The 21,108-nt window shown below is 34.0% G+C and overlaps 1 protein-coding gene and 1 long non-coding RNA gene across 6 annotated transcripts in view; both read left to right on the forward strand.

Moving 5' to 3' along the window:
* The window catches only part of LOC110824014 (ARM repeat superfamily protein), a 31,945-nt gene extending 11,445 nt beyond the window's left edge, over positions 1–20,500 (forward strand). For 3 of the 5 annotated variants that reach the window (XM_088213038.1, XM_088213036.1, XM_088213037.1), the window contains 27 exons: positions 58–174; positions 274–337; positions 449–591; positions 1,650–1,697; positions 1,813–1,881; positions 2,900–2,975; positions 6,882–7,012; positions 8,174–8,233; positions 8,347–8,416; positions 13,338–13,402; positions 13,480–13,541; positions 13,634–13,757; positions 13,831–13,888; positions 14,000–14,112; positions 14,630–14,707; positions 14,796–14,858; positions 14,980–15,075; positions 15,180–15,289; positions 16,058–16,247; positions 16,660–16,774; positions 18,866–18,978; positions 19,071–19,148; positions 19,567–19,632; positions 19,704–19,835; positions 19,925–19,981; positions 20,063–20,143; positions 20,262–20,500. In XM_088213038.1, the coding sequence (XP_088069164.1) occupies positions 58–174; positions 274–337; positions 449–591; positions 1,650–1,697; positions 1,813–1,881; positions 2,900–2,975; positions 6,882–7,012; positions 8,174–8,233; positions 8,347–8,416; positions 13,338–13,402; positions 13,480–13,541; positions 13,634–13,757; positions 13,831–13,888; positions 14,000–14,112; positions 14,630–14,707; positions 14,796–14,858; positions 14,980–15,075; positions 15,180–15,289; positions 16,058–16,247; positions 16,660–16,774; positions 18,866–18,978; positions 19,071–19,148; positions 19,567–19,632; positions 19,704–19,835; positions 19,925–19,981; positions 20,063–20,143; positions 20,262–20,312 (2,430 nt within the window). In that variant the 3' untranslated portion in view covers positions 20,313–20,500. The remainder of the gene's footprint in view (positions 1–57; positions 175–273; positions 338–448; positions 592–1,649; positions 1,698–1,812; positions 1,882–2,899; positions 2,976–6,881; positions 7,013–8,173; positions 8,234–8,346; positions 8,417–13,337; positions 13,403–13,479; positions 13,542–13,633; positions 13,758–13,830; positions 13,889–13,999; positions 14,113–14,629; positions 14,708–14,795; positions 14,859–14,979; positions 15,076–15,179; positions 15,290–16,057; positions 16,248–16,659; positions 16,775–18,865; positions 18,979–19,070; positions 19,149–19,566; positions 19,633–19,703; positions 19,836–19,924; positions 19,982–20,062; positions 20,144–20,261) is intronic. The other 2 variants (XM_088213035.1, XM_088213034.1) reach the window with 2 other exon arrangements.
* LOC148268716 (uncharacterized) lies at positions 8,429–13,331 on the forward strand. The gene is made up of 3 exons (XR_015816914.1): positions 8,429–11,986; positions 12,168–12,302; positions 12,391–13,331. It is a non-coding gene; the product is annotated as an uncharacterized LOC148268716 (long non-coding RNA).
* Positions 20,501–21,108: the final 608 nt, after the last annotated feature.

Here is a 21,108-nt window from a genome sequence, read left to right on the forward strand (position 1 = left end):
GACTTAGTTCAGCTTGTTCTATTACAGATAGATGTATCTAATGTATATTATGTTCAGACAGAAACAGCTGCTTTAATGATACCAATGCTGAAGCCATGGTTGGATCAATTCTCTGCCATCTTGGAACAACCAGTTTTACCTGAAGATCCTGATGACTGGGGCATCAGAATGGAGGTTGGTTATGCATTTGGGCCAGTTATTCCGTTGTCTTGTTTTTGATGTTTTAAAAAAATATACTGATTATTGGCATTCCATTTCTTTCTATATACCTAGGTTTTAAAATGCTTGAACCAGGTTGTTCAGAATTTCCCTGGTCTGGCTGAAAGAGAATTTATGGGTATGTTGGATGCCCATATGTTAAAACCTGATTGTATTTGCTTCTTTATGATTTTTTCTTGTCAATATCAATTTTCTTTTTTCCTCTCTTTGACACCCTTTAATGCTTCAGTTATCATGGGGCCTTTATGGCAGACATTTGTTTCATCTCTTCAAGTATATGTGCGGTCATCAATAGAAGGTATAGAAGATCCATATGATGGAAGCTATGACTCGGATGGCGTTGAGAAAAGCCTTGATTCCTTCATCATCCAGGTATAGATTATTATATTTGCAGACTAAAGCAAGTAAGATATTCCTGTTTCTTGGACTATTGACAACTCAAAAAAGAAAAATTTTCTCGACTAAAAGTTGTGTAACCTTTTGGAAGGAGATGCTGAAACCTCTAACCATCTTCTTTTGCCTTATTCTTGGACCGTACATCTTAAGAAATGGCTTACACAATTATTGGGATGATGTAGGCTGTGTTTTTATCAATTGAGATGGAACTCCTAGAGAATGGAAAAGAGCCACTGATTGTTTATCCTTGATTTGTGTGGTTTTGAGATAAGAGGTTTAGAGGCCTCTGAGTTGGTGAAAATTTCTTTAAGCTGTGTTAGATTCAACTTCCATTCTATTCCCATTTTATGCTTACCTAATCTACAATTCTAATCTTCATATTAGTCTTGATATATAAAATTAAAACATTATTTGTATGCTTAATCTCACCCCACATCTTCCCCTACTTAAAATTATTTGGGGATGGTAATTCAAATCCTATGAATTAAAGTGGGAATATATTTTCAATTCAAGATGAGGGTTATGGTGAAATTAAATGTAGAACATGTTGAAAATCTATATATTAAAAGTAACATGTAATGAAAGCTGGGAATTGAGAGGAAATGGAATGGGAACCAAACATAGGGTTACATCCTTAGGACAAATGGTTTCTTACCTTAAAATTTTTGCTTTAGTGGAAATAATTGTGTAAATGCAGAAGATATTATATACACTTTGGAATCATCTGTTTTCTTATTAAATCTTTAGGAGTTCTAATTTGGATGGCAACCCCTTGGTCTCTGGCGAACAAATTTTTTTTTCTAAAGGAAAATAGCGAAATGTCTTTGTGAAAAATAGTTGTGGATGCTGGGACAATAATTAAAAGAAAGATTTTCTCGATGATTCAGGATTCTGAAGTATTTCATCACATCTTTAGTGTGTGTTACAGTTTCATATACGTTCGTCTCTGCTTTTTGTCCTCAAATCTTTTTGTTTTCTCTAAGATTCTTGTTTAGGATTACTTGGTTGATTTCTTGCATAATTTCAATCTACAGTTACTGGAGTTTCTTTTGACCATGATCGGTAGTGCAAAGCTGGTAAAGGTGCAGTGCCAAACTGTTTATAGTACTTGTATCTCCACTAATTTTTTCATTATATTTGGTACTGAAGTTGTGAGATTTTCTCCAAAAAAAATTAAGATTTTTTATGTTTGTTCAGGTCATTGCAAATAATATCAAGGATTTGGTATATTACACAATTGCTTTCTTGCAGATGACCGATCAGCAGGTTTGTGATGTCTGCCCTTACTTTTTGCTTCTTCATGAGTTAATATGTAGTTTGGTGTAAAGGACAATTAGAACCTCTCTATTTTTTTGACTGCCCAGAACCCTTGTTTAGTTTTTATCCTTAATATTTATACATATATAGTAGCTTCTTTCAATTTTTTTGTATTTTTTATATGTAAGTAATAGAAGTAAATCATTTCAAATATGTTCATTGTAACTTTCTCTTAGTGTTTCTATAATAATAATAACTTTTGTACATGAATATGCGTATAAATAAAATAAATAAGTAAAAGTAAATTATATGTTAAAAATGTATAAGATAAAATGTCTAATGGTAATTAAGAAAAAACAACTCTGGCACACTCACAAATTTTTTACAATAAATCATATCTATCCCCTCACTAACTAATTTCTAGTTTCGTGACTGCTACAATGGAATAGATTGTGTATTAAGATCTTGTCTCTTGATGCTTTTACTAATTTAAGTTTAGGTCAATTGTTTGAATCCATGATTCATGAAAAGCCTTTGCATGTGAGAAATTGATAATGTGAGTGGGTATTAATGGACAATATGTTTCAATTGGGGCCACTAAAAGTTTTAAATATAAAAACTGTTAACTGGATGTACTTTGGTTTAATGCACCTGACTTGTTATAGTAGTCTTCTCTGTTTAATACTTACAGAAAAAATGATAGCAATATTTAATATTTATAGAGAAAATTGTAGTTACTCTATTTAAGATGTATAGAAAAAAGGAAGGAAGAAGATTGTATTGGCTTTAGCATTGGATCGGTGAGAACAATATTTGTGGATATTTGTGGTGCTGTAGCCTGGCTGTATGGTGCTTTTTTGGTCCTTGTGAGTCATGGTGCATGCAATTCTGCATTTTATGGTCTTGCTATTTGTTTGATCACTGAACTTTGTGGACCTGGGCATTAGTGCTATACGTATGATCTTCCAGGAAGAAGGTTCTTTTCTTGGTTTGTTCTTTTTCCTCTACTCATATGACTGCTGTCTAGGTTCGTACTTGGTCAATGGATGCCAATCAATTCGTTGCTGATGAAGATGATGCTACTTACAGTTGTCGTGTCTCTGGTAAGCATTTCCTAAGTTGTTTGTTGCATAAGTTTGGTGACCATGCATGATATTGTATATGAAATGTTACTGGCTTCCTTTTGGATGATGTTTGGTCATTTAGGAAAATGGAATTTGGGAAGGTCTTGGAAGCTTACAAATAAAATATTGATATCTTGGATGATGTAAAGATGGGGGTGCATATGCATAGTAGTAATTTACTATTTAAGAATGATATCATTTAGGTTATTTTTTTATGTTTCCTAGTTTGTTTGTGTTCTGTTTTTCTATCTTTATCAGGAGTAGAATTCTTAATCTTATTAGTATTTTTTTATAAGAAAGAAATCTCATTAAAGATAGAAGGAAAAGACAATCATGGAAGATAAGATATCCTCCAAGAGTCTTCTTTGTTTTGAAGACCGAAAACATTTACGAAAACAACAAAGATCACAAACTCAGTGCAGTATCGCCCCTTATTTTCTTTGTAACGCAGAAATGAAAATATCAGCAAACTGGCGAAGAGCCTTAGCCCTTAAAGGGGCGAGAAATTTCACTTGTCCTGTCAGAGCTAAAAAGGGAGTACTGTCCAAAAATTCTGTGCTTTTACTCTAGCCACAGTGCTCACAGACCTGCAAAAAATGTACCTTACTAAAGGATTTTAGCTTTATTCTTTACCCCTTCACTGTATAAGTTTAAGTTCAAGAAGCAGTCCAGTAAACATATAACATAAATGTCTGTTGAAATAGCCCGGTCCACCAGTCGACAGGTATCAAACAGCCTGGTTTACAACTTCCAAGCCACACATGGTGGACTATATGTTTACAAGCCCCCATCTTCCTAAAGCAGATAAGACAAAATCTGGTGAAAGAATACGGCTAAACCTACGAATTTGCAACAACTGATTAATTTGAGGTTGTTAAAAACAACAGTTCAAGCAAAAACCTTGACCTTCAAATAACTTTCACTTTCAGAAGCAAGTTAGTAAATGAAGTATGTAGCAGTTGGTTTATAGATAATATGATGGAAAAAAAAAATTTGCTTGTGTGAGTTCCAGGGGATGTAAGGTCTAGATTGTGCCATCAATGTAGTGAGAATAATGGAAATTTTTTACGAGATTTAGTAAGGGTAGCATGTCAATGGTCTCCTGATTATTTTGATTTCTGAAAAACGCCAGGAGATATTCCTATCCATATGACTAGCAAAGTAAGAGGTAGTGAGATTAGGAGATGTAGATTTATTAAACTAAGTGCGGGAGCCAACTAGCTAATGAGCTATTGTCAATCTAGGGATCCTCCTAAATTCAAAAAATGATTCCTTGACACTCCATAAATACATTTGTAGTCTCCTTTAAGATGATTGATCAATTATTGGGTAAAATGCTTCGAAAGTTTTCTCGATACTTAATTGTGTGATTAAATCAAATTTTAAACTTGATATTTAAGAACCATAGTTGTGATATCTAGACTTTACCCAAATTCCTAAATGGGCAAATTAACTCTAATTTATCCTATATTGGTTTGTATCACGGCCAAAACTAATCTTCTAAGCCAAAAATTATGAAAACTCCAAACTGCAAAAGAAAAAACTCCAAACAGCTGCTGCTATCACTAGCCTTAGAAGGCCTGATTGTCAAAACCCTAAAGCCTTGCTGCGAAACTTCGTTGAAAAATGCACCACTTGTTTTTGCAAGTTTACCTAGTTACTACCTCTCTTGTTCTTGTCCTTTTAGCACAATTCATCTCAAACCAACCTTCAATTTGCAACCTCCATTGAAATCAAGTCGACTGACAAAAGCCCATTGTTGTTCGGTGCTTGAAAGCCAGTGCATGAACCACATGCATGCCAAGCCATGTGTAGGACTCACTTGATTTAACCTGTTTCGATTTCTCTGATCGCCATGTTTGATCAGACTGGTTCCTTGTTTTTCTGCCTCCAAAAGACCAATCTGACAGTAGTTCAAGAAAATTTTAGCTTTGATGGTGGTGTCTAACCCTGAATAGAATGTTGACATGTTGCATATGAGAAAAACACTAATACCAGACTCGAATATTGCAAAACACAACTAGTGCAATTTGGAAGAACTTGAACACTTAGGGCACAAGTAACCCCACCAATTCAAAACCTGCAAGTTGACCTAGTGCTCTTGATATGAGACATGTTGAAGATAATGTTGGGATATTATGAAAAGGTGAAAGCTCCTGATTTTGATGGAAGAAGAGATCTTAATTCCTGTTTTAATTGGCATAACTCAATGGACGAATACTCAATTGATATGGCATACAAGATGTACAGAGGATCAGATTTATCAAAATAAGATTGGTTGGACTCATAACAATATGATTGTACAATGTTGATGAGAATTCAACAAGAAGATGGCAAATGAAACTCGAAACATGAAATGAGATGAAAGCCACACTTGACAATGAGATGAAAGCCACACTTGACTAACCTTCCAAGCTATTTTATGAGATTTGTTACTAAGTCGATCACTGAGTGTATGCAAAAATTTGAAGAGTTGAAGATTCCAAGTCAGTTGGTAGAAAGTGATAGTCTAACAATATCTCAATTTAGAGCACGATTAAGAATTGATATTAAAAGGGATTAATTCAGCAGTCTCCTATAACCATGGGTCAAATTTACTAAGTTGCCTACATATGAAGACTACTTAAAGTACCAATTCAAGGAAATTTGAATCCTTCTTTGGAGAATCAGCCTCTCAAAGAAAACTTGGAGCAACTTATGGTATGCAAGTAGTGAAAAAGTTTTGGCACTAGGTCATTGGTCAATAGGGGAAGTTCTTGAAGTTGTGCTAAGCTCAAACTTCTTTGGTGCAGACAATAAAATTGTCAGAAACTTCCCTGTAGGATTAAAGTGATGGATTAACCACCATATACCAGGACCTATCTCTGCCTAGGAAGGAAGATAATGTGGTTATGACAATTCAACTAATGAAAGCAATTAAATAAATGAGGTAATTGAAGGTGTTACTATTGATTGTCCAACTGATAAGAGGAAGTTGATAGATGCAGTAATCTAGGAGATTGTGGAAGATGTAATTTTCAACAAACAAATTGCATCATCTAGTGATGAATCTCTTGATTTAGTTATAAGCATCGTGTTATTGGGTTCGTAGAAGACATCCTAGAAGCATATGGATGGTTCATCGTTATTGAGGAAATTGCTTATGAATATATTATTGATTTTCTCTCATTGAATTGAGTACCTAAGAACCTTGTGATTGTGGTTGTGACAACCATATAATTGGTGATTGTAGCCAATTCTTGTGATTATAAATTGAATTTATCTTTTATTTTGTTTTTTATTTTTCACCTTTATCCCTTAATTTGCTGCAATACATCCTCAAGGGTCATAATTTTAATTTTGTCGAGTACTTATTAGATATCAGTGACATTTTGATTTATTTCTAGAGTTGTTTGCATTCAGGTTGCACGCCATTGGTTTGCCTGTTAATATATGCTTACCTTTTTCTTAAAATAATAAAAGGCAATTTTCGATAGTGAAAGGAGGAAGTTACCTTCCATGAAGCTGGTAGCCAGATTGCCTATGATGCCAGCTACTAAAGAGGCACCTTACTTCCCAACAATATATAAAGTGCTGCAGAGGCACATTTTTCTTTGCTGTTCTTTTTCTGCCCAATTGATCCCGATAGAAACTCATATTTTCTGTGAAATCATCCAAGATGTACAGAATTTCTTGCTTTCTCTTCCTCATAACTCAGCTGTGCAACCTGTCTCCATGAGTTATCCCTTGAAATGGAGCTTAATGGATCCATTTTGTGACAAATCCTAGAGGGTTTCTATTGTGGTTGTACTATTACATGCAGTTCATGTATAGGGTCTATAGCTTATCTGTATCCAAGTTCTTATCTATTTTGTTTGCTTACCCATAAGAAATTAATTGTTACAGGTGCACTTTTACTGGAAGAGGTTGTGACTTCTTCTGGTAGAGAAGGTACTGAAGCTATTATAGATGCTGTGAGGAAACGAGTAAGTGAATCTCAAGAAGAAAAGGTTACTGGTTCAGCAGTTTGGTGGAGAGTAAGTGGTTTTCTAAAATAATTATTCAGCTAGTTGTTATTCTATTCTTTTGGAAGTTTTGGCGGAGCAATTTTGCCTTACATATACTTCTGTTTTGGTACTCTTCTTTTCTTTTGTTGTCTTTCCCACATTAGCTCTCCCTTCTGACAGTGAATTTCTAAGATTCCAGGGTGCGAAATAGTGGCTTATGGTTGTAGCTGAGAGGTCTAAATTAATTCATTGCTGCTGGGAAACTTGACATCAGCACATGTTAACTAGGGTAACTGTGAATATTTAAATGAAAGAAAAAAAAATTAGGGTAATTGCAAATGACATAGGCGGAAATAGGAACTCGCAATTTCCTGTGATCATCCTGGTCTCAGAAAAGCTTGTTTTTCTTTTGGATGGATCTTTATAGTCTTTCCCTTGCATAAAGTAACCAATTCATGCCATTATGTAATATTAGTTTTATTTTAATTTGAATAAAAGAAATACTGATGAAACTGTCATTTGCCTAAGAATTATTTGAATACTGATGTGCTCAACTTGCTAGGCCACGTGGATGGGTATATTAAGAAAAGTAGAGCTCATGACCTTGGGAACTTATACCAGTAGATAATCTTTTGTCAGCAAATTTCATGATATACGAACCTAAGTAGTTCTTAAAACTATTATTGTTTCTCTCTGCGTCTTAAAGGATGTTGTTAAGAGGTTTTCTGCACCTCTTTGAGAGAAGCAATTGTTTCCTTCTATTTATCTTTCTTTTTAAAGTGTCCTTGGGTCAGTTCTTTTTATTTTTTTATTTTTTTATTTTTTTTCCAAACATCTGCGCTAAAATCGTGTAAACCACTGAATTCATGGTTAATTTTTTAGTGACTGCCACAGTTATGATGTTGGTGTGAGATGGTTGAGGCATCTTACTTTATAATTGAAAATGCGAATTGCATTTGACCGTAAATTTTTAACTTAAATGGGAGATGAGTTGCCTACCTTATAACTGGATAAAATCTGAAGCACATAAGTGTTTGTGTATTTATATTGCCCTTAATCATGCCAAGAATCCTCGTAGGAGACTCTTTCTGGTGATTTCTAACATTTTCTTTTTCCTTGCTTGAAGCAACTTAGTCTCTGCATGTATCTTTATAGTTTTCCTGCTTAGTTTTGTATTATAACTTTTGGCAGAAAAGAGAGGCTGCTTTATTTGCTTTGGCTTCTTTGTCAGATCACCTGCTTGAGGCAGAGGTTTGTGCACAGTGATTTTTGATCTGGAAGGCAACTGTCATTTTTTTCCTCAATTTATTCCATTTTATATTAGTACTCAAGCGATGTATGTTTTATTAAATTTGTTTCCCCAGGGTTCAGGTCTGACCAACATTAACCTAGGTAACCTTATAGAGCAGATAATCACTGAAGATATTGGTTCTGGTATGTGAGAATTTGTAACTATTTCTGTTTATTGAAATTTTATTCATGTTACTTAATTTACAATTTTTAAATATGTATAGGAAAAGATTAGAGAGAGTTTTAATAGAAAACTAAATACAAATCAGTTTTATAAAAAAAAAAAAATTTTCTAGTTATAAAAGTTGACTATGATTATTCTTGATAGGGAGATTTCCCTAAAGGTACCAATTTTTATAAAAATTAGACTTTTACAAGAAGATAGATCAGTACACTTCCCCTCAAGCTAGTTTGAAGAAGTTAATTAAACCAAGTTTGAAACTCATTTCTTTGAAAGTCTTCCTAGGTAATGTCTTAGTGAAAATATCCTCAATTTGATGGTAAGATTGAATGTGCCACAAGGATAGCTCATGTCTCAATTTTTATTTAGCAAAGTATCCATCGATCTTCACATGCTTAGTTCGATCATGATGAACTTGATTCTTTTTTATACTTATTGTGGATTTCTTGTTACAAAACACTTTCATAGGCTATGAAATTCACCAGTATTCTTTGTAGTCACATTCTTTCATAGGCACAATGTGCTAAGGTCTAAATTTAGTCACAACACTATTTCTTGATACCATTGGTTACTTTTTGTTTATCCAAATAATTAGGTTTCTCGAGATATATGTACAGTATTTAGAGGTAGATCTTCTATCAGTTATATAATCAGTTCAGTCTAATCAATATATATTTTAATTTCTTGAATTCTGTTTTTCTTGAAAAATAATTTTTGTCCAACTATCATTTGTAGATACTTGAGAGTTCGAAACATTGCCTCCATAAGTTTTTCAGTCGAGTTATTCATAAATTGATTTAGCACACTAAAGATAAAATTGATATGAGGTCTGGTATGTGGTAGGTAAATCAATTTACCAACTGAACATTAGTATGTTTCTTTTCCAATTAGAGCACTATTGATATTACTTCCCAATTTAATGCTGAGAACTGTGGGTGTGTCTGCGGGTTTACGTCCAAACATTCTAGTCTCTTCTAGAAATTCAATACATATTTTCTTTGAAAGACTAAGATTTCTTTTCTTTATATAGCGATTTTTATTTTTGATAAATATTTGAGATTTTTAATATTAAATTCTTTATTTAAAACATTTTTTACTTTGAGTATTTCTTTTGCGTCATTCCCTGTAATTATTATACCATTTACATATATGATGAAGATTGTCCTTTTTCTTAAAGGATTATACTTGACAAACATAGTATGATCTGTTTGACATTGATTATATCCAAAGCTCTTGATTGCCTTAATGAATTTGTGGAACCATGTTCTTGTAGATTGTTTGAATAAATATAAGAATTTTTTGAGTATGTAGACCTTTCGGTTAGGATTTGACTTTCAAATTCTAGTGATATCTTTATATAGACTTCTTCCTCCAAATCTCCATTAAGAAAAACTTTTTTCATATCTAGTTGGAATAGTGGTTAATTTAGATTGACAATTAAAGATATTAGTATCTAGACTGTATTAAACTTTACTAAGTGCAAATATCTTCTGATAATTGATTTCATAGAATTGAGTAAGGTCTCTAATTATTAATCGAGTTTTGAATCTGTTGATACCATCATAAACATTATGCTTGATTGAGAGCATCCAATTACAATCAACTGGTTGTTTCTCAGGTAGTAATTATGTTATTTTCCAAGTCTCATTCTTTTCTAATACTTGGATTTCCTCTATGGTTGTAATTTTCTGTTCAGATATTTTTAACACTTTATATATTGTCATTGGTATTTATATTTTATCAATATTACTGACAAATATTTGACGAGTTGATAACGAACCTTTGTATGAAACAAAATTATGAATTGTGAGTGCATGCTCTTTTTTGTTTCCTTAAGACAATAGATCTATCATCATGTAGATTATCAAGGGAGATATCTAAACTTGGGTTACCTGAAATATTCAGTGATATTAGTTCTGGATCTGGATTAGATTCATGACTCTTATTAGGCAGTGGTGGTGGTTCTTTCTCTTATTGGTTCTTGTTCCTTCTGGCGTAGACCCAAAGTTCAGGTTTTTGCTGTGATGAGTAGGTTCAGGTCCAAGTATTCCATCTTGATCTTAGTTGTGGATGAAGATATTCAATATTAGAGTCTCAAAATTGAGATTTTTGTGTATTTTTCTCCCCATAAATACAAATGTTTCATATGGTTGGTTTTCATGAAAAGTGGCATCCATAGATTTATAGAACTTTCGAGTTATTGGTGAATAACACTTATATCTCTTTTGGTTTGATGAATACCCAAGAAAGATGCATTTTATTGATTTGGGGTTTAGTTTGCTTCTGTGATGGTTGTATAGGTGAATAAAAGTTGAACAACCAAAGACTTCGATAGGTAGGGTAGATAGAAGTTGGGTGGTAGGAAAGTATTGGAGCATAACTTGTAAAGTGTTTGAAATTCAATAACTCGGAAAAACATTCTACTCATAAGATAAGTTGCAGTTAGGGCAACTTCTCCTAGAAATATTTGGAACTTGAGTTGTAAATATGTTGGATCGGACAACTTTCAAGTTATTTAATTTTCCTTTTGGCTATCCAATTTCGTTGTGAAGTATCAACACATGAGTTTTGATGAATAATCAACGTTTTTTTAAGATACATATCAAACTCTTTTTCAAAGTATTCTTTTGCATTACATGTCTTCAACACTTGTATTTTTTTCTAAAATTGAGTTTAGATCATATTGTTGAATTTCTGAATATATGACCAATTTTTTTATTTTTTTTCACATGAGAAATAGCTACGTAATTTTTATATGATCATTTACGAAAAATATAAACCACCTAGTACTAGTAATGTTATTGATTTTAGATGGTCGCAGACATTAATATGTACCGTAACAAAAGGTAGAGGCTTTATAATGTACTGTAGGATAATCATGTGAGTATGTTTTAACAATTAAAATGATTCACAGTGAAGTTTTTGAATTTTTATTTCTTAATAAAGAAAGAAATAATTTTTAAAGTTATGTAAAGTTTGGATATTCCAATAGATAATGTGACACAATTGTACTAAAATTATCTAAGTAAGTTGAACTGTCTTGAGACTCAATACATATTGTATTATGAGATTGTCTTTTGAAAGATCCATTTTTTGAAGAGAAAGAACTCGCAATACACTTTTGCCTTACCAACCATCCTCCTCAAATCGAAATACCAAAATTCACGTAAGTTTAAGGAATTTAGCAATATAGTTATAATTTTTGATAAGTTTGCTTACTGATAACAAGTTGCATTTTGAATTCGGTACATGAAATACTCCTTTTAAGGTTAACTCTTTTAAAATGAGGATATCACCTATTTCGGCCACTCTTTTAAAACGGTGATGTTCTCTTTGCATGGAGTATATTCTTGAAATAATGTTTTATTTTCCGTCATGTGGTCAAATGCTTCTGAGTCAATGATCCAAGTATCTTGACTTCCTGAAATAACATTGAGAGCATTAAAAGAATTATCTTTTTGAACTGTTGTCTCATGTCCTATGATGTAGGTATATATTTTTTGGAGGGCTTTTATCTGCTCTTTGCTGAATGGGTATGATTTTTTAGAAGAGACACCTTCATAAATAGAAACACGATTTTCCTTACTTTTTTTGTCTATGGTTGATTTTTTGGTCTTCAAATCAGCTAGTTTTTTATGATTTTTCCAGCAATTGTTTCGAGTATGATCTAATTTTTTACAATGATCATACCTACACCTTTCCTATCTTTGCCAGTTGTCTGAGTTGAAACGAGGGACCTGGACAGTTAAAGCAGAGTTTTGCTTAGTAGTAGGACTTGTGAATCCATCTCCCAACATTATCTTTTTTCTATTTCTGTCCTTAGTTCGGAGAATACCTCACAAATTCAAGGTAATAGTTTCATTCTGAGTATTTTTCTCTGGATTTCATTTAGATTTTTATTCAATCTCATGAGAAATTTGAATTTTTTTTTTTCCAGAATTTCTTTGTACCATTTTGCATCATCTGGACAACTCTACACAAATTTCTAAATACATTTCAAGCCGTTGCCAGTGATGGGTAGACAAACCATAATACTATCTTACGGATAGGTTTCCTTGTGACAATTCGTGGAGACTAGATTCGCAAAAATTTCTAATGTGTTTTCTTTGCTCAAGTAAAACTTCTTGGTTGCTTCTCAAATTTCATATGTCGTCTCGTAGAACAAAAATTTCTCACCAAAAATATTTTTTGTGGAGTTAATCAACCGCAGAATGAGCAGATTATTCTCGGCCTTCTAAGTTTGAAATTTTGGATCCTCGGCACTTGGGTTAAGTGATTACTCTGTTGAGTTGTTTTTTCCCGCCCTATTCCGCAAATAAACATCTTGGCCAATTGAAATCATTGAATGCAGTTGTTTCCATTTAGCTTGTGGATGGTGATTGAGATTTGTGTGGTTTCTGATTCGAATGGTCTGATAGAAATAATTTCATTAGATACAGATGTGACTTTAGATAGAGAGAATTTTTTTTTGCGATTATGAAATCCTATATTGATACGATAAGAAATTGTAATTAAATTTTATATTTATTAAATTTTTATTCATGATATTTAATTTACAACATTAGATATATATATATATATATAAGAGAAGATTAGAGATAATTTTAATAGAAAACTAAATACAATTCCCGTAAAAGAAAAATCTTTTATTTATGGAATTTGACTTTGATTCTGTTTTATAGGGAGATTTCTCTAAAAATTTCAATCTGTGTAAGAATTGAACTTTTAGAAGAAGTTAGATTCCTATAATATGTTATTGTAACTTCGTTCATGCTGTATGTCCTATTTTTTGTTATTTCATATTTATATTTCATGTTGTGTTCCCTCTGCTTTTAAATTCACCTTTTCAAATCAATGAGTATAGTCTGTGGTAATGCTTTCCAGGGGTACATGAATGTCCATTTCTTTATGCTCGTATATTTGCAGCAGTTGCCAAGTTCTCTACTGTGGTAATTTACAATCTCTTATTATCTTTAAGGTCCATTTTTCTGTATGTCTTTTATTAACTTCCTGGTAAACTGTTCAGATCAGCACTGGAGTTCTTGAGCATTTCCTCCACACAGCTATTAAAACCACTGGCATAGATGTGTAGGTGTACTGAATGATCCATCAGTCTTTTAATTATTCTCCGTGTGCAGTAGGATAAAATAATTCTCATCATTAAGGTTTTCTGTAAACAGTCCTGCATCTGTGAAAGTAGGTGCCTGTCGGGCACTTTCGCTGCTCCTACCTGAAGCAAATAAAGGAGTTATTATGCCTCAACTGATGGGCCTGTTTTCATCCCTTACTGATCTTCTTCATCAGGTAAAATTACTAGCATTTCCTGTAGTGTAATCTTGAATTGGTTTGGTAACCTTTGTTTGATTGTGCTGTATAGGCATCTGATGAAACTTTAATCCTGGTACTTGAAACACTACAAGCAGCAATCAAGGCTGGTGCGTGAAATAGTTTGTTTTTCTTGAATTTGATCTACTTTGTAGTTTCATGTTAAGGTTATTTGGCTATATATTTAATGTTTCTTCTCTCTTTATTTTTCTACATCGTAGGTCGTGAAGTTTCAGCTTCTGTAGAGCCAATTATCTCTCCTGTAATCCTTAATCTGTGGGTGTTGCATGTTTCAGATCCTTTCATTAGTATTGACATTATTGAGGTCTTAGAGGTAATAATATGAATGTGGTTGATTATTTTCATCTTATATTGAAGCACATTCTTCTTTCTTGCATGAGCCCTTCTCTCTTTTTCTTTTTCCCTTGTTCATAATTGTAGCTTTTCTCTTTCAACTTATGGTTAACAAGCATTACAATTAGAAAACTTTGGGTTGTTATTTTAGAGTTTTAGTTATTGAGTTCAGGCTGAATGACTATAATCAAGGCCTATGCTTTCCTTCCTTCCCTAAATGTTCTGCAGAAGTTGGTCCTTCCGTTAGTTGTTTCTGCAATACACACTTTTTCAGAAACCACTGATGAATTTTGGATTTTGTAGATCAGATTTCTTTTTCCCATATTTTATCTTTGCTTCTGTTCTTTTTTGTCTTAGATTGTTTATGTTATCTGTTATGCATTCTAGGCACAGTAACTTGTAAAATTGATTAATTAGTGAGGTAAAAGGACGTATTTGTTTATTCATATTTATTATTTATTTGTGTATTTTTTAAATCCTTGTGGATTTTCCTGTAGGCAATGAAAAATGCTCCCGGTTGCATTCATCCATTGTCTTCACGCATTTTACCCTATATTGGGCCAATCATAAATAATGTATGGACTCCAAGAGTTATCTTGAATTTATGTTTATAGTTTTAAGTTTTTATTGTCTTTTTAAATGTATCTCAGTGGTGGTTTTCAGCCTCGACAACATGCCAATGGTTTAGTGGCTGGATCTTTGGATCTTGTGACAATGCTTTTGAAGGCAAGTTATTGGCACGGTGGCCATTATAAAGTTCCCCTTTTTGTTTTTAGTCTTCAGATCTAGATAGAATTATAACTCAATTATATATTTGCTAATTACAAATTGTGTTAGAGTTGTACAGAATTCTCCTAATGATGTAGTGAAAGCTGTGTACGATGTCTGCTTTGACGCCATTATTCGAATTGTGCTCCAAAGCGATGATCACAGTGAATTGCAGGTAACGTATGTTTTATTTTACTATTTTGCTTTGTAGTTTCTGTATTTTATCAATGTTATTTTGTAGTGTTTTTGATATTAGTCTGCTGCTACAATATTAAACAGAATGCAACAGAATGTTTGGCTTCTTTTATATCGGGAGGAAGACAACAACTGCTTGCGTGGGGTGGTGATTCTGAGTTAACAATGAGAAGTTTGCTTGATGCAGCTTCAAGGTAATTTTTCTTGTTTCTTTTTCATAGTTATTGTGGGGAATACATGGAAATTGTTAGTAATCCTAATAAGTTGTTTTATTTCCTTCAAGTGAAACTACAGATTTAGATAGTATGCATGCTTGTTTCTGCCACTAAATTTGGTCAGCATATCGTATAACATTGAATACAGAGCAAGTTATTTTTGCACAATGAGAATGTCCTTGATGCAGCAGCTATGGGGAGTTTCTCTTCTTTTCTTTTTCTTGGTATGGGAATGGAGGTTGCTAAAGGTTTTCATTGTTTTTCTTTACATTGTTGAGGTGAACTATAAATTGTGTTGCTACCCATGCTTGTTTCTGCCCCTAAAGTTGGCCAGCATTTCATATGCAATATATATTGTTATTTTGTTTAGAAAAATTATAAGCTTCTACGAGTTTGGTCTTTTTCAAATTGGAGTTCATGCCTTTAAAAATTTTTTGTTTTCATCATGGAAGATGTATGCTTATCACTTATGATAAATTGCAGAATAATTTGTTTTGATCAGTTTATTTTCTCTTGCATCTAATGAACAATCTGAGCCGCTCAATATATCTCATGTTTGTTAGACTATATTTTTAACTATGATTGAGGTAACAGTGATTTGCGTGCTTTCTTTTTAAATAATGCAACTCAGTTTTGTAAGTTGTTAGAGACAGCTAGAATTTCTTTTCCTCCAATATGATGAATTAAAGTTACTTAGATTCGTTTTTTTCATTTGCTCAAGCTGATTGTTGGCAATTCTGAATGCAGGCTTCTTGACCCTGCCCTAGAAAGTTCTGGATCTCTTTTTGTTGGAAGATACATTCTGCAACTTATTTTGCATCTCCCAGCTCAGATGGCCCAGCACATCAGAGATCTGGTTGCTGCTCTTGTTAGACGAATGCAGTCTGCTCAAATAGTGGGATTGAGAAGCTCATTGTTGCTTATTTTTGCTAGATTGGTATGTTGCACTCTTTTCTTTTCTGTTACGTGTTATAAAAATGAATTGTTCTCTTCTCATTAACATTTGAATTTTATGGTAAGGCACAAATTGAACTTTGTTAATAATTATAGACTATTTTATGGAGGGAAGGTGGAAGAGTAAATCAAGCATGCTGTGATGTACTGTTAATCTGTATTTTCTGGGCATTTAATTGGAAACTTTCATGGAATTCAATCTGTAATATTGAACAAAGATCAGATCTATCTTATCATCCTTTTGTATAAGTAACATAAGATAAACCTTCGTTGTGATGCTCGGCCTCTTCCTCCCTACTGGTGCAATTTTCCTTTCAAGTACAAATGCTTATGGTTTTAGATCTGAGGCATATGTCATGATTTCTGTGAATTGATTTTGGAATTTTCTGATGCAGGTCCATATGAGTGCTCCGAATGTTGAACAAGTTATTGATTTGCTAATCAGCATTCCTGCTGATGGCTATAATAATTCCCTTTTCTATGTGATGTCAGAATGGACTAAACAACAAGGCAAGTGTCCTTTAAGTCTCATTCTTAGTTCTAGCATTCTAGCTGCATACCTATTAGATTTGGGAATCTCATTCTGAAAATGATACCAACTTATGCTTCATGTAATTCTCTTGTATTGCAATCACATCTTTAAGTTTGAGACCTGAAAAATGCTCCCTCTATTTTCATTTTGGGGCCTGCATGGTGAAAATTGTTAGAAGGGTTTATGAAAAATTAGCATGAAAACCCCTGCCAAATGGCAAGCTACTACTGCAGGTATTGGTAATAGGGATCAAGTTCTTTAGCTTATGCACCTTATATTTGCTTACAACACCCTTCTGTTTCTTAAGCCCTCCAAAGTTGCCCTTCTCAAGCAGCTTTAGTGCTCCTGGTTAATTGGAGGAACCGAAATTCTGCTGCTGGTTGACGGGCTAAGCACAAAGAATTTTAAAAGAGTGTTGACTTGCAAAATGAGCTCCTTCACTATCAAGTACCTTCAACTTCTGCTTGGGGTCCAAACTGACGGATGTGAGTGATTCAGTTGTGACTAGAATAGAAAAGAAGCTTGCTTGTTGGAAAAAAATATTCTTATATCAAAACCAGAAAAGGCATGGGAAGAAAAGAGGAATAGCTGTTAAGTTAGTTAGGAAAGGAAAAGAGTAGCGGTAGGAATATTCCCTTCTGATTGTCGATTTTCGTCTTTTTATTGGATTATGCACTAGCCACATGGCCGTACTAGTACCAATGGGGGGCTATAATGCCAGCTGTCCTAATCAACTGTACCATAAATATCCTTAGAATATCTATACCTATGACAATGGAAATTATGAGACATTCCTAAGCAAAATCTATCCTTTCTAATCCTCTATTCTGTTTTCTCTTCTCTCTTCCTTCTCCCTCTCTCATCTCTCAATAGCCTCGTTCAGACCACCTGACCATCCCATGAATCAAGGGCCTGACACTAATGAAGATGGCAGAGAACAAAAGAAGGTCAGCGATGCCAGACTTCCAAAAGGTAGCACAAACAGAAGAACCCACGAAGAATCCAGGGCCAGCAAATGCAGGATTTCATTACAGAAATGTAGAGAAACCCTCGACTCCAAGCTGGTTCACAATAGTGCTCAGCTACAGAAGCTAATAGTGGAGACTATACGTTCCCTGAGCCTGAAACAATCACCCACTATTATATCTTGAAACTCTCTTCCATCCTCACCTCATATGGCAGCCTCCAATCACCCCATGACCTCGAAAGGGGCTACTTCCCGCACCAAAAGGGAAGAAACCTAACGGAAGGAACTTAGGGAGCTCTAGCAAAACAGTTACCCCTCTAAGTATGACCATGGGTATAATATCTCACGAGTAAATGTTCCTACTAAAACTCTCTAATCTGGTGACACGACTACTGCATATAGAGGTGTGCTGCTGCTGCAGGTGAAGAATGCGTGCAGCTGATGCAGCTAGTGTCTGGTTGGGTGTGGCTGCTGTTCTGGCTGAGCGCGGCTGCTGGTGTACAGCTGCTGGCGTACAGCTGCTGGCGTACAGCTGCTGGCGTGTAGCAATGAAGGGTTGAGCTTGGAGGGAAACCAGCCACGAAGGCCAGTTCTTCGAGTTTCAGGGTTTTGTTTTGATTCCAGCAGTAAAGACTGGTTTAGGTTTAGCAAAGAGAAGCTATGTTTTTTCCTAAATTTCTAATACCATGCGAAGAAATTTTTATTTCTTATTGAATATTATAAGTGAATACATGTCTATTTATAGTATTGTCATAACTGCATAAAAGGATAATCTAAATTATTTTGGAATCCCGTTATCTATGAAATTTTCACCATAATAGAGTCTTACTTAAATAGGTCCGGTTCTATATATTAGAAAAAAGTTCCTAGCCTGTTTTTAAACTGCCCTAGTTGTTTGGATCACCTTATATTTCCAACTTGTAAACTACTAATCCTGCATATGTTCAAATCATCATCTTAGCAGTGGTGGATAGTAATAGTGTCTCTTCATTTTATTAATTAGTTTGTTGCCATGTTTCTGTTCTTTCTTGTTTTTATTTTGATCACTTGTTTAACAATGAGAACTGTTGACGGAGTGGTAATTGATTATATTGGTTTGTAGTTGAGATTCAAGGGGCATATCAAATCAAAGTCAGTACTACTGCTTTGGCGTTACTGCTAGCCACAAGGCATCCTGAATTAGCAAAAGTCACTGTACAGGGGCATCTACTTAAGGTTTTGCTTCTACAGTTATGGCTCAAAATTGTATTTTGTTGTCTCTTCTATGATTGTGTGCTTTGAGTTACTCACTCTCAGTTCATGGAAAGTCTGTTGCAGAGATAACCACACGCTCCAAAGCTAAATCAGCCCCAGATCAATGGATCATGTTGCCACTTCCAGCAAAGGTAATCATGTCTTATTTTGTACCAGCCAAAAATTCACGAACGGGCTACTCAGAGTGTGATTAATGATATCTTCTTTCTGGAAGGCCAATATGCTAGTGTTTGTTTTATCATCTGTCTAGATGATCTTCTCCAAGAACCTTCGGAGAACTTCTTGCTTTATTTTGTTTGGTAGTCATTTTATTTAATATTTAAGCGTCACCATTGATTCATGTGAAGAAGGTTAAAAATTCTCTGTGTCTGTTCTTGCTTTGATTGTGTCTGCTTTATGTTAGTCAAAGATCATGTACCAGCAATTTTCTCTTCCCCTTTCTTGCATTCTTTCTCCAAATTTGTGATAACGCTGATGATGTGCTGGGTCTGAATCTATGCCCAAATGTTGAAGTTCTAAAAGCATCCTTTTCTTCCATAAATTATGCAGATATTTGCTTTACTGGCAGATGCCTTGATTGAAATCCAAGAGCAATTCTTGGGTGGTAATGATGAGGTACTTCCCTCTCTCAACCTGTCTTATCATTTTAGCCAGTAGATATGAAACTAGAGTTTGAATAATTGTAGGAGGAGGATAGTGACTGGGAAGAAATTCCGGAAGAGGACACGGAATCCAACAGGGATCTGCTTTACTCGACAGGAACTTTGGTTGGGGGAACCACCTATGAGCAACTTGAGGCAATGGCTAGAGTTTACGAGGTTAGTTAAATGCTAGCTTCTATGTTACTTGAATTATGTTATTTCTATAATGTTTACATCAGCAAACAAACTTCATCTTGAATATGAAGAATCAAGATGACGGGGAGGAAGATGATCCTCTGAGCAGTGCAGATCCCCTGAATGAGGTGACATGCCAATCCTACATCCATATTTACCAATCTTTATTACATGTTCGCGTTTTGAAATTCGTGAACTGTATTGAACAGATTAATTTGGCTAATTATCTAGCTGACTTCATTGTGAAGTTCTCACACACTGACAGACAGCTATTTGATAAACTTTGCCAGGTTCGTCTTAGCTCTGCTAATTGTTAAGAAGCATCTTTCCTGAGATAGGCTTATGTATTCGTATATATGTTGTTTTGATCTTTCTGTGATGACACTTACACAATGCTCCAAATTACAGAGTCTCATGCCTGTGCAACGTAATGCTATCCAACTCGTACTAAAGTGCTGAGAGTCTGTAAGAGACTGTTTCTTCTCCCCCCTTCAATTTGTATGCAGACTGCGAGCCTAGATAGCTTTGGTTCTGGGTTTTCTTTTTCTTCATGTTTGAATTTACGTTTGTACTTTCAAATATAAATTTTGTTTATATTTATTTTTTGTATATATTTTTTGGGATAATAATAATCAATTTTCACTAAATCTCGAATAAGAAGAAATTAATCCCGTGCGTTCTTAGCGTGCAAGCTAGAGTTTTCATTTCTAATATGTTTCAAACAAATACTCGGTGGTAGGGTTTTGTGGGGTTGAATGTGCAAAACATGACCACTAAATTATTTTGGTTCCCCAGCCATTATCATTTGTTTCAGTCATGTATCACTATTCTTGGAGATGACAGAAAATAATTAGTGATATTTATGTAAATTTAATTTGTTTATTCTATTAATTAAATATTAAATTATTGAACTTTTTGAATGTTTTAGAAATAAAATGTATGTAATTGGTACTGTAACATCTAAGTATTTTTAATTTTATTCTTATTATTTTTATTTTTATTTTTTTTTTGTATTTGAATTTTTTAGATTTTTATTTAATTTAATGAAAATAAAAATAATAATAATGATAAAATTGGGTAAAAATATTATTTGGATTTAATTGAAATTGATTTTGGGAAAAAAAGGTGAAAATTTGAATTTTGGGGGTGTTTTTGAAAAGAAAATCAGAAACTGAAGGTCAAAACGCAATTTAGAAAATGTGTGCCACGTCAGCAGCCACGTCAGTAGCCCGGTCAGCAGTCCCGGCCAACCAAG

This window comes from Carica papaya, chromosome 2, assembly GCF_054855325.1.
Source record: "Carica papaya isolate Zhongbai chromosome 2, ASM5485532v1, whole genome shotgun sequence".
NCBI classification, from domain to species: domain Eukaryota; kingdom Viridiplantae; phylum Streptophyta; class Magnoliopsida; order Brassicales; family Caricaceae; genus Carica; species Carica papaya.